This window comes from Dreissena polymorpha, chromosome 10 (genome assembly GCF_020536995.1).
Source record: "Dreissena polymorpha isolate Duluth1 chromosome 10, UMN_Dpol_1.0, whole genome shotgun sequence".
Taxonomy (NCBI): domain Eukaryota; kingdom Metazoa; phylum Mollusca; class Bivalvia; order Myida; family Dreissenidae; genus Dreissena; species Dreissena polymorpha.
Window position 1 is genome coordinate 18,486,285 of NC_068364.1, and position 14,346 is coordinate 18,500,630.

Genomic DNA, 14,346 nt, shown 5'->3' on the forward strand with positions numbered 1-14,346 from the left:
GGACCTTACCAAGACTGGGGGTTATCTGCATGAGGGGGTCAGCAACTACAAGTCGCTCCACAGAGATGGTCCCTCTACCGGATGCGGGTTTCTCACAAGTACTGCTTTTCACTACCTTAGTCCGTGGTCAAGATTTTCCCAATTAGAGCTCTTAGCCCTACTTCTGGCCGTCTTCTTTGTTGCAACTGCTTGGATTTTGTTGCTTTTCAGTCATGAGCCACAGACCCAATGACTTCTTCTTTACTGGATTGGATAAATACCCAGCGAGTTATAAACCCAGCTGGAAACCAAAAGATGAAGTGTTTTCTTGTAGAAGGCTTAATTCTTCACACTGTAAGTATCCGGCGAGTTATAAACCCAGCTGGAACCCGCTAAATGAGGACCAGTGCGCTTAAAGCCTGACTGACCTCTACTGGGACTGGTACAGATGTTTCCCATTGGCCACGGAGATTTCCAACACATGTTCCACAGTAGTTTCTCGAAGTGCTGCCACCGCCTCGGCCACTGTGGATATCTGGCTGGGTGACGATACTCTGGATCCAGGTGCTGGAAAATAAGGAGCATCCGTCTCCAGGAGAAGGCGACTATCTTCGACATTTTGTAGTGCCGCGATCTGGTCCGGAGAGAATGTCCTCACCTTGTTGGTGAACCCAAAGTATTTCCCTGGGAACCTCTCTAGCCACCGATCCTGGACATACCTGTTGCCAGTGAAGCAATGCAGATGTATCGGGTGATGCGTCCGCACATACCTCTTCAGGACATGGAGGAGCAAAAGAAACGCTTCTGTACCGCAATCCCCCTCCATTCCATGGCAGTGAATCACTAGCACATGTCTATCTTCCAAGAACGGTAACATCTTCTCCAACATCTCGACTTGATATGCCCAGTACTTCATGGGCTCTGAGTGATCAAGTCCAACCTCCCCAAAAACCGCCACGCGAGGATTCGCTAACAGGTTCTGGAACCTTCCCACTGCCTGATTAACCCGAACAACGCTATAACGCGCATGACGTGGATGGATACCCACCCCAACGGAGATGTATTGCGGCAAATCACGCAGGTGCTGATCCGTCGGGTAGGTTTCTGGGTCACAGTAGATAGAGACGCACCCTACAAGGGATGTTCGACTACTCTCCTCTACCGGAACTGCATCCATCATGTCCTGCATTCCCCCTTGCTGAAGCTGTAACCTGTGCAGTGTCCTGTCAAGGTGGAAATGGGCGTCAAACGCTTCAGGATACTTAGGCTGGATTGGTATGGCCTCGGCAACCGGCTGTGCATCTTCAGGGGCCTGGAAGTTAAGTACCCAATAGGCCCTCTCTTCCTCTGATAAACTAGCTGCAAGGAGTAACAAGACCTTCCAGTGCAGTAGCGCACCAACAGAGTTGCACGGTACCAAGGTAACTTTCTCTGAAATAGGCTCATGAAGGAATTTACAAAACTCCTTCATAGCTGCCTCCTGCCGCTCCGAGATTGATGTGTTGTCCAGTGTGCTCAGCATCTTCTGCACTACAACAAACGCCACCAACTCATCCAGCGTAACTGGTTTACCTAAAAGCCATCTTCCCGCCTGACTTAGTGCACTCCTCCTCCCTCTGAGTAATCGCTCATCAGTAGAATCCAGCGTTTCGCTGAATATGGAAGGGATATGCACAATAAAAGCATGGGCTTTTAAATACTTCGCCCTCTCCATACAACCCGGCACCCAGCATGTCTTTTCCATCCCGCGATTCCTACGTTTCTTCTCCCCCTCCCGGCGCTCTTCAGCCTTCTCTTTGGCGTGGGCAAGGATATAGCAGGTCTTAACCCTTTTAAGCACTGGCATGGAAATCACCAACTCTTCTCCCTTTCCCACCGGAAAATTCCTTTTCAAAATCCCCACTGGGTACTCCGGGTTCTTTATCTTTACTGTACGAGCAGGCTCCACATCACGATGACTATAAATCTTCGGACGTGAGTCCGCCCACTGGACCCGATGAGGCCGATCCTCAGAAGAGCTATAAGCCCCTTCTGACCTTGCACCTGTCTGGAGTGATGTCCGTACAGAGTACTCCGGGTTCTTCATCGGTACATGGCGAACGGGCTCCTCCACATCACGACGACTATAAGTCTTCGGACGCGCACCCGCCGACTGGAATCGAGACCGGTCCTCAGAAGAGCTAGAAGCCCCTTCTGAACTTGCCACTTGCACTTTCTCTTTCTGGAGAGTTGACATTCCTGAAACATCCAGGGTGGAGCTACAAGCCCTCACCGCTGTTGTGTCCTGCAATTCAGAAGTACGGTCCTTGGGTGGACTACCAGTCACAACCGTGCCGTCAACTTCCATGGGCTGGGCCTCTGTAGGGAGATCTGCGGTCGGACTACAAGTCACCACCGTTTCCTCTTCCATGGGCTTGGCCTCCGTACTTGTGGGAGCTTTCCTTATTTCAGGAGTATGAGAGACAGATTTCAGGAGTCGAGGTGACCTACGAGGACTTCCTGTACTGTTACTGTTAACGGGTGAGGCCAACAACTTTTCCTCATCCAAATCCTCATAGTCCAGGACTTCATCCTCCCCCGGTGCCTGTAACAATTCTGATACTTTTGGGTATCGCATGTCCCTCTGTCCCCTAGTTGTATCATATTCCTGTTGTTTGGGTGGAGGTAATGTTGGGAGCTTCCATACGTGAGAACTTATCCAATCACGGCCGACCAGCTGGTACATCTCTAGTGACTGTGCAGTTTCCTTCAGCCAAGCGGTGTTAGGCTTTACGTGCCGCCCCAGGCTTGTTTGACTGTGATTTCACCAGAGCTACCATCCGGCTGACCACTCCCAATAAAAGCTCCACTTCCTTTTTTCCCCCACAACAACTTGGACACAATGCCAGTTTCTTGACAAACTCTCCTGCCGGTCTATACACCTGACCACGACTAAGGTAGTCTTCAGCTACCAACAGAAAATCTTTAGTGGATTTAGCTGATGCCATATCTGCTGATAGAATCTGAAACAGAAATTCTAAATTAGCATCTTAACATTTTTGTTTACAGGCCCTGCACTTGTATTTATCTATTTCAAGCGCCTCTGTCGCCGTTACATTGACACATGATCCATGATACCACTCCTCACAGAAATCACACTGAATCATGAATCTACCGCTATACGGCTTCCTGCAAACACAGTACTCTTTATTATCCACTTCACTTTATTGTTCTGGAGTTCCGGATGTCTCTCCCCTTTTAATTTTGGCAATCCATTCTGGGAGACTCCGATCTCTACATGGCATCATTCTATCGTGGTTTACTATCGATACAGAATTGCGCAAACGTACCTGATACAGGTAAGCCGACAACTTCTTAACGATAACCGCTGGGCCTTTCCAAGGTGAACACAACTTACGAGCCTTGCCCTTCAGAGTTGCAGTATCTAAAAGATATATTACATCTCCTTCTGAATATGGGCGCTGTAAGATCCGTAGATCATAATAGTGCTTCATGCGTTTCTGAGAAGTCTCCAATGTGGACCTAGCTGACGCATGAGCTTCCTTCATGGTTTTAACCAAATCTGCCACGTAAGTTTCACAATCCTCATGTTTATCATGCACATTTGGAAACATGAGTTGTGCTGGGGTAGTAACTTCTCGGCCCAACATGAGCATATTTGGGGTAAAACCAGTACTCCTGTTAACTGAGGCTCTAATTGCTCCAGCTATCTGTTGCACATGCAGATCCCATTTCATTTGAGATTTCCCCAAAAAACACCTCACAGCATCCATCAATGTCCTGTTAAAGCGTTCCACTTGTCCATTTGCAGAAGGCCTATAAGGTGTAGTTCTTGCCTTATGGATATGAAGTGCTTTACACAATGCTTCAAACAGTTTACTTTCGAAATTACGCCCCTGATCAGAGAACAACTGTAAAGGGAACCCAAATCGAGAGAAAAACTCGTCGACTGCTGCCCGAGCAGTTATTTCCGCTTTCTGTGAGGGTAATGGTATGCATTCCACCCATTTCGTGAATTGATCTACCATCATCAGGCAGTGTTCATTTCCTCGCTAAATTCCTTCATCAGGCTCTTTGCCCTTTAACAGCCACTCGATAATAATGGTCAAATTTTTATCCTTACTCTGCTCAACCTGTAGTTCTTCCAGGGTAAAACCCCAACACGTAGGTATTTCTGCAGTACTTTCTTGCATCATCTTTACATTACACACTTTAATGCACTGATCACTCACGTTGATGATATCAAAATGAGCCTCACTCAATCCTAAATCCTCATTATGGACTAAACCATTGTCGTTTACTTGCGCACTGAAACTGGAACTTGTACTTGATACAGTTTCCACCAAAACCTTCTTCACCTGGTTATTTGTGAAATTGGACAAATTAACTGCATCATCCACATTTTCAGTGAAACTCCCCCATTGCTCATCCGCACGTTTGCAGTAATGACAACCCCCACATGGCAAGTGCTCTGGACGAATACCCGCTACGTAAAACGAACAGGGAACCAGATCATCAGGCCTTCGGGATAAACTGTCTGCATTACCGTGTTTCTTACCCGGCCGATGTTGAATAACCATGTGGTATTGGGACAACTCTTCAATCCATCTAGCCAACTGTCCTTGGGGATCCTTGAACTTCAGTAACCACGTCAGACTGGAATGATCTGTTCGCACTGTAAACATGTGCCCCAGCAAATAATACCGAAAATGACTGGTAAATCTTACAATGCTCAATAGTTCCTTTCTGGTTGTGCAATACTTTCGCTGTTCTGGGGTTAAAGACAGACTGCTATAAGCAATAACTCTTTCTTCCCCGTTTTGCAACTGGATAAGTTCAGCACCAATGGCCACGTCTGAAGCATCTGTATCCAAAATAAATGGATCTTTACTGTTTGGAAGGCTCAATACTGGCGGATGAGTAAGTGCCTTCTTTAATGCCTCAAAAGCCTCTTGTTCTTCCTCATTCCACCGAAATTTATTCTTTCCTGTTAAATTGTATAAAGGTTGAGCCAATTGTGCAAAGTCCTTAACAAATGAACGATGGTAATTAGCCAATCCAAGGAACCTTTCTACATCTTTAGATGAAACTGGAACGGGCCACTCAGCAACTGTCTGTATATCTTTTGAAGTCATCTTCAGCTGGTTACTGGTAACGGTCTGGCCCAAAAACTCCACTTCCCGTTGAAAGAGAATGCATTTCTGGGGCTTCAACTTTAAACCGTGTTGTCTGAATCGACGTAAAGTGTCTATCAAGTTTCTCAAATGACTATCAAAATCTTGACCTAGGACCAGGACATCATCTAGGAACGCAAGCACCGTCTTCCATGTCAGCCCACGCAACACTAGGTTGATAACCCGGGAAAATGTGGCGGGAGAATTGCTCATTCCAAAACCCATACGCACATGTTCAAACAACCCATATTTGGTCACAAACGCAGTCTTCTTTCGATCTTCAGGATTGACCAGAACCTGCCAATAAGCAGAATTTGCATCCAATTTTGAAAACCACAGGTTTCCCGCAAGGGTGTCTAGGCAATCCTCAATCAACGGTAATGGAAATGTATCTTTAACAGTCACATCATTCAAGGCTCTGTAGTCGATACACCACCGGACCGAACCATCTCTTTTCCGTATGAGAACTGGCGATGATGCCCAATCAGAAACAGACTCTTGAATAACGCCTGCATCTAGCATTTTTCTTAAATGCCCTTCTTCCTCATTCATAAAACAAGCCGGTGTTCGTCTCATGCGCTGCTTAATTGGCTTTGCATCTCCGGTATCGATTTTGTGGTCGATTCCCGTAAAAGTTCCCAAATCGAAATCATCTTGTGCAAAGACATCTTGATATTCCGATAAGCATGCAAACAATTTCTGGCTTTGTTCTTCATTGAAGCATGTAATGGATGACTCATAAAGGCCTTTAAGATGTTCTGGAAGGCTAGTTTTAGATTTCCCATCTGTTTCTGGTGTTGGGAGCTGATAACAAGATGTCTTCATCTCCCCTAACTGGTTCTCACTTACTGCGGAGACATTTAACCCTGAGTTACTATAAGAAACATCAGGTTCTTGTGACCCTTCAAGGTAACTAAATACCTCACAAGCCATTGCAATCAACGTGTTCTTTCTCAATGTTGCAAAAGTCTCTTTAACATTGATGAAACACACCAATGGATCCCTGTTGGCTGCCATAACTGTCCTTGGCATCAGAACTTTAAGTGTCCCCAACGATTCGACAACGTAGTCACTGGGCATGGGTGCATCTAACTTACAAGGCAAGCGTACCACCGAATAAGGTGGCACCACCACTCTCTTTTTCAACATCACTCTAGCCACCGTCGGCTTCCCTTCTTTGAAACTAGAGCTAACTGGTATTCTTTCCCCATCCAGTATCAACGTGTCTGATTGCATATCTAACAATACTCCTAGATGATGCAAAATGTCATGCCCTAAAAGCATTTCATCGACGATTGGAGCCACATAAATCCTTTCTTTGAAGCAACGGCTGCCCAATTTCATACTTATAGGTGCTGTTATGAACCCTTTAAGAGCCGTTTCTGCGTCAGCCATCTGCATTACTACATCTTGGACCTTTTTCGGATCTTTCTTCAACTTATCATACATTCTTGAAGAAAGAATCGTAATTTCTGCCCCCGAATCCAACTTTGCATTCAGTAATAAATCACCAACCGTGATTTGCACTACAGAAGAACCTGCCTGTACCCCGTATATCTTTATTGAGTCACTTGGCTCTCCGGAGCTTGTCCCCTGCTCAGTGGACTCCTTATCTTTACCGTCGTCACTTTGACGCAAACTGGACTGTATTTCCTGTTGACTCACTGGATCCTTCTGCATTTGCTTTTTCCGTGTAGGCGAGCCACAGGCCCCACCTACAGGACTTCTTACTGAAACTGGCGGAGTATACTGTGTGCTTTTGCTTTTCTGACTACTCCCCCTCCTCAGCCTGTTTTGGTACTTCTAACATGTTTGGCGAGTCAAAGACCCTACCGCATGAATCTGTAAGAGCTGATTGATTCACTTGTGGTCCACAGTTAACTGGTCGTTTAGGAACATCAACGCTCTTTATACTTTGATGTTGTTGGTGTTTTTGCTGAGATATCATCTGTTGGGATTTCTTGAAAACCTTTGGCGAGTCACAGACCCTGCCATTAGAAGACGCCCCTATCTCTCTCTTCCCAACCGACCTTTCTGGTAGACCATCAGTCTTCACTTTTGTGGGCTCGGACGTGTGGTCTTCCCGTCCAGCCCCTTGTCGTTTAAACGTTCGTGCTTATATCCTTTTTTCTTCAACAATTCCTGAAATTGTATACAATCTCTCTTCCGGTGACCCATCCTTCCACAGTGAAAACATGGCCCCCATCTTTGTGGCTTCCCACCAGGCTGTGTCTCCTTTACCCCGGCTGAAGGCCCCCATCTTTGTGGCTTCCAACCAGGCTGTGTTTCTCTTACCACGGCTGAAGGCGGGGTAATGTTCATTTTCTTGGCAAATTCTTTCAAAGCAGATGCTATAAGCTCTTCTGTCTTTGCTTCTGAAGATGCCTGCACCACATTTACTGAAACGTCTTCTCGGCCCCGTCTGTTCGTTTTGCCACCTACAGCCAGCGATATGTATTGGTGCTGTTTAACCAGGTCGAGAGCTTCTTCCATGCTTAAAGGATTTTCTAAACAAGCATGCTTGGCTGCCTCTCTGTCATTACAACCCTGGCAAAACCGGGAAATCGCTTCTAACCGCATATGGTCTTCTGGAAGGTCCGTAAACGCTGGTGTGGCTAAAGTAAGCACACGGTCAGCCCAGTCTTCCAGCGACTCCTCATGCCCTTGAACAGCCTGACGGAACTTAGCCTTCGACGTCTCACGAAGTTCCTTGGTACCGAAACGAGACTCCAAGGACTTCATTAAATGACGAAATGAATAGCGTTCATTTTCTGTTGTAGTAATAGTGAAGAAGTCAAGAGCCTTGCCCTCTAAACTCCACAACAGATAATCTTTACTTTCGTCTTCCGACCAATTCATCACCCTTTGAAAACTTTCAAACTTTCGCTTAAAGGATAGCCAACTGGTTTTCCCATCATAACGCAACGCCTTCGGATGTTTTCGAGGATCACCCTGTCTTCGAGAGCTACGTTTGTGAGAATAACCTCTTTCTTTATGTGACCTTGACCTTGATTCGGAGTCTGAGCTTGATGACCGACGTGAATGTGCCCTTCTTGTGTTCTTTTTACTTTTCATGTGTACTGAGGGACATCTACGTGGTATTACACTTCCATCTGAATCAGAACTGGACGACGATCTATGCACTTTTACTTTTTGACTTCTTGATTGTCGTCCGTTTGTCCTGGGTGTAACTGTCGACCGGTTTTCAGATGATAATAATGGAGAACGATAAGTCCTTCCATTATCTTTGCTTCCATCTCTTGTTGGTGACTTCCGGTGCTCTTTGTCGCTATAAGTCTTAGACTTCCGAATACTACGTGAAGACCTTCTTTTATCTTCTGGTGACTGTGATCCACTGGATGATGGTGATCTAAAAGACCTACCACCTGCAGTTGTTCTTTTCCTACTTCCAGTTGTCTGTTTCCGGTTACGTGAAAATTCTCTTCTGTCTTCCTGTGACCTTGACCTACTGTAAGATGGTGATCTAGAAGACCAACCACCTGCAGTACTTTTGCGTGCACTTCCGGTTGTCCGCTTCCCGTTGCGTGAAGAACCTCTTCTTTCTTCTGGTGACCTTGACCTACTGTGGGATGGTGATCGATACAACCTACCCCCTCCAGTAGTTTTACTTGCACTTCCGGTTGTCCCCTTCCGGTGGATTTTAGACTCCCTGCTGTCCCTTGATGAATGTGATCTACTTGGAGATGGTGATCTATAAGACCTACCACCTGCAGTATTTTTACTTTCACTTCCGGTTGTCCGCTTCCGTGGTCCACCCGCATCACTTTGTTCACTGGCCCGATGTTTTCTAGAACTTGGTGTTGGGTACTGTTCAGCACTGCGAGAGCTAGACTTCCCTAATTTCCCATATTCATGGTCCGATGACTCCTCCTTACCAATTGATTTCCGTGTCTTTGAGACCTGTAAACTTGTCTGAACCGGAGAACATGAGCTGGTTCTTGAACTACCCGTAAACGAACGTTGACCCTGGTCCTCTTCAAACTTCACAGGACTGTAATGACGAACCATTGGTTTAGTCTGTGTCAACAAACCAGGCCATGATACCTTACTGTATGGCGGGTTCGCCCACGAGGACATTATTGGGGCAGTCGTGGTTATCCATGACGACTGTGTGTATGATACCGATAGTCTTGTACTCGTAGACACAGGTATGGGGTTCAAGCGCACAGGACATGAAGGGAGTGCTGCAGCCATTGCATTCAGATCTTCATGCATAGACCAGCTTTCAAAATCCATCAAATTTCGAGATGCAGGCTTTGGCTCAGAAAAGTCCAACATGGCTAACACTTTTGACGTCATCTTGCCTCGCAAGGCTAAATGCAGCACTTCTTTGGTGACGTACCCATACGAGGAGCGCAATTCCACAATAAGGGTAGCAATTATCTCACCGACTCCCGGAATTTGCATTAATTCTAGCACCGATGCCGTATTCACGTTGATAGAAATTTTTATTGAAGAAACAAGTGCAGGGCCAATTAAACGTAACCAACACACAAAACAATGTTACTAGTGTTTTATTTATTGAACTACCAAACCAAAATATTCAATAAAGTGTTAATTACTTTAATTGCAATAAAAAATTAATATTACCCAAACAATGTTTTTTAAGAAAGGATACGTAAAAGGATATTTGGATGTAGGACTTCACAGCCACCGGTCACCTTTACGGACACTAATGTTTTTACTTTTGCACTATCAGTCACCAATACTCTGACCAAGCGTGACTATAAGACAAAGCTTGACAATTAAATGGTTTGCTAGACCTCACAAATACACTGACCAAGCGTGACTATAAGACACAGCTTGACAATTAAACGGTTTGCTAGACAGACTAAGACCTCACAAATACACTGACCAAGCGTGACTATAAGACACAGCTTGACAGTTAAATGGTTTCAGCGTGACTAAAAGACACAGCTTAAACAAATAGACCAAATATTTAAATATCTTGGCTTTACTTATTTCTCTAAAAATTTTCCCGACACTGTCCCTTTAATACTGTTGACAGACTCCCTGGCTACTTAAATCCGTGTAATTAATTAATTAATTACACCGATACTCCTTACTTCAGTGTTAAACCTTAACCCCCACCTTGAAACTGCTGTACAATCAACAAATTATTTTCAAACCCACAATTTTCCCACCCACTTTTCAAAACGTACCTAACCGGATGTTCTGGAAAAAAGTGAAAAATAATTATTAAAACCGACTGTACACAGTAACTTCCAATTGTACCTCGTCGCCAATAAAGTAAACCTAGTGGTATTATAACTATTACACTGTAGAAACAGGCCAGGGCTTGGATATACCTATTCCTGAGGACACGTCTTGCTTCGTCTAGTGCTGGATCGTAAGAGACCGTGAAAAGCAATTTGTATACCCCACTTCCGCAAGAGTGAGGGTAAAACCCGTACTTACCATACCCGCCCGTACCGTACTGGATACGTCACAACATGACAAAGGAACGACTTATTCATCAAAGAAATTACCCTTTTAATTCAACATCGATTTCCTTCGAACTGTTAAAGAACAATTCACTTACACTTTTCTTAAATTTAATCAATCAATTATACAACAAAACATCATGTTATTCGACATTTTAACGAAATCGAAAATGCAGTCTCACCAGTTTCATTCCAGTTTTATATACCAACCCTGTTATTCACATTCATACTATTATAATAATCCATCGTAAACACACACACTAATCGTTCAATGCTCAAAAAATATTTAACTGTTAAATAAAAACACTCTAACTTCTAAGTCCGATTTGTTGTTGTCCTTAAATCCAAAGCGTCTAGCTAGTTTCGTCATTTAAATTACTTCACATGAGATACGTCATAAATTACGTAATCAATTAAATGAAAATATAAGTACGGAAAGCTGGTTCTTCATAAATTTCAGTGAAGGACCAAAATGGTTTGATTTTATGACTCAAAAGCAGTGCCCATCTATAATTTAGTATAAAAGTAAGATATATATTATAGACGTTAATACACGGCTGAGCCAAGCCGGGCAGTTTTAATCGGCCCCAGGTCGTAAACGGCCCGAGGGCTAAAGCCCTCGGGCCGTTATGCTCCCTGCGGGCCGAGTATCACTGCCCGGCCCTGCTCAGCCGTGTATTATCCTCTAAGTAATGTATAACACTATAATAATTATGTTTTTTTCGATTCATTTATTTTATTTAACTATCATCGATGCCCATACGTTTCATTCTGAAATTGAAGGCTTGTTCTCGTATGTTTAAGGGGTTATATTTTTGTGATAACAAATCTATGTGAAAATGTGCAACAATGACATTAATAGGGTTCCCTATATTGGTATATGTTGACGATTGGGTTATTATTAACATTGTGAAATTCGGTTTGTGTCTGTTTGAGCGCATAATCAATTTAAAAAACGCCTGTCCTTTACATAAGTTCAGCATGGAATGTACTAGGGAGAAACACCCTACACGGTTCGTGCAACCAATCGTTTAGATAACCGCCATATCTCTGACATATACCAGAACAATGCACCGAAGAAGAGGAGATATATCATAGGTCACACAGCATTTTGTGATACGAATAGTTGGGCATGTTAACATGAAATGCACCCTCAAGCTTCGTAAACAATTGTGCATATCACGGTCCATGTGGTTTATGGCAGAAACAGTTTCGTCCAGATAACAGAGTTATGAATGGCCGGGTGTCCATGCATCCGTGTCCGCGCTCCGCGTCCGCGTTCCGTGTCCGCGGTCCGTATACGGACACGGAGTATCAATTCCATGCATCCGTTATTATTTTAGCCTTTCCGTGTAAAAAGCTCATTCCAAACGTGGTGGTACTTGGATTAGGATGTCGTTATTAGAAGAACACACACTTTTCATGATGACAGCTGCGGCAGTTCTGCATGTTAGTAGACGGAAACGCAGACATAGGTACTGGACACGTGCCATCATAAGAAACCGTCAAACTTACGGCATATACTACCATCTTGTAAGAGAATAAGAGCTGAACGATGAAGAGTTCAGGACCTACTTCCGTCTTAGTAGAACGTAAATAGCGACTTACTATAGCGATATATCTTGTTTGAAATATATACTGTGTCTTTTGAAAAGCGATTATAATACAGTGTACAAATGTTTGATGCAATGAATTTGTCTTTGTATTCTTTCATACGTTGGTTGTATATTTCAGGGTGATCCCTTACTAAATGTATTATTTTTTCACTAATATCTATGCTTGAAAGTCGACCTTTCATATTGACTGCCGTCCATGTACTGAGTCCGCGTCCGTTAAAAATCGCTAACGACGCAATACGCGGACGAAAAATGCGGATACATGGTATAGCTCCAACGGATTTCAACCAGCTCGTTTTTTCTCGGACACGGACACACGAACACGAAACGCGGACGCGGAGATATGGACACCCGGCCGTACAAGAACGCATCTTCTGAAAGATTATATGCGTTAACAGTAACACTATTTTTTTATTAATGCAAACGTTAAGTCAAGGGATTTTACATGACAATTGAGATGTTTGGCAATAACAATATGCGTTCAATGCTGGATTCCATACCTTTAAGCTACAATTTATAAGCACAGTCATGCAAAAGCTTTACTTAAACACACAAAAACATGTAGACAAATAACGTGAATATAACTGTTTGCATTTCAATTCATACTACTGTCTCCATATCATGTGTTCTTCTTTATATACACGGGCTTATACGTGTCCTTATTTGTGTTCTATGAATAACATAAAAGCATAGATGCCTAGTTTTCATCTCTGCTGATACATTTGCGAATATTACATATGGATTTGCAATGGACATTGGTGTGTAAATATGGCAGACAGCTAATGCGCAATAGCAGAGGATAATAATAATGTAAAACATTACGGATGCGAATATTTCGCGTTGAAATGTAGGGAACTCTGTTAACGGAATCGTATACATTCATGTAATACCTGTACGTGCATAACCTTCATACAACAAAAAATTGCGATTGTTAAACAAATAGAATGAATTTTGGAGAAACAAAACGAAGGCAAAATATTTATAAAAAAACTTATGCACTTGTAAATAATAAAGCAAAATTTAAGGTTTTTTTTCTTAGCACATTGATGCAAACATAATTTACATTTAAGTAATTTGGTGAGCATGCAGGAAGAAAAGACATGTTGATAGCGTGCTTGACGTGCAACCGGTTCATCATCTTGAAATGTCTATATTAAATGTGACATTTGCGCGCAAAACATTTCTCGATAATTATAAACAATCAGACATAATTTCGTCGTCAGATGTTAACTACGTAAAATAAGAAACATTAATAACGTATTCGTGTCATCTCAATGGGTTAACTTAAAGTAATAATTACGGTGACTGAATCTGAAGGCGTTTGATTTATCACTGAAAATGTACCACGTCAAAATTTGAACAGTAAATTATTGTTCTGAAGATACACAATTTGACATTTTTAAGTTAAAAATTCTGAAATAGCTGTTGTTTTATCGTACTTTTTATATTCATGTTACTGCAACACATGTATCAAAACAATAGAAGCAAAGGATATCCATCACTTTGATTGGTACACCCAACAAGGCCTACGTACAATGTACAATTGTGTATTATAATTCGTGTTTTTTCATTAAGGTGAACTGCAAACGTTGCTGCATATGCATTTTACAGGACTGTCATCTCCTGCCTAAACGCATGTTTCTGATTTTATAATCATAAATAATCCTAATAAACATAATGTCATATGTGATTATTAGTTCTGTGCATTTGCACGAGGCCAACGGTATATCGTGATGTATCTATGTGAATCAATATTCTAATTTATGTAATTTTCCTCACAACAAGACGTTCAAAGAATAACTGCGGGGGAAATATTTATCTCTTGGAATGCATGATTGTGTATCTACATCAGGACTGAACATTAGCTTCATTTAAGGTGTAAATATATTTACAAAAATGGACTATGTATAAATTTATTCCATGTATAAAAATGAGACGGTTTCTATGTCGTATTTGTTGTCCACTGGTTTTATGTCAACTATGACACTGGATTAATAGCCATGAAAATAACCTGTTATGAATATATAAGCATGTCATCAAAAATAAATTTCTTATGAACAAGACAATTATTTATGCACTTATATCGATTTTTAGTAAACAAAGATTAATGTA

General features: G+C 42.8%; 1 protein-coding gene across 1 annotated transcript; it reads right to left on the reverse strand.

The window, feature by feature from the left end:
* Nucleotides 1-2,741: 2,741 nt before the first annotated feature.
* LOC127848954 (uncharacterized) lies at nucleotides 2,742-4,007 on the reverse strand. The gene is made up of 2 exons (XM_052381679.1): nucleotides 3,309-4,007; nucleotides 2,742-2,981 (listed from the first exon to the last, which is right to left on the reverse strand). Exons 1-2 carry the CDS (start codon nucleotides 4,005-4,007, stop codon nucleotides 2,742-2,744), a joined length of 939 nt encoding a protein of 312 aa, XP_052237639.1.
* Nucleotides 4,008-14,346: the final 10,339 nt, after the last annotated feature.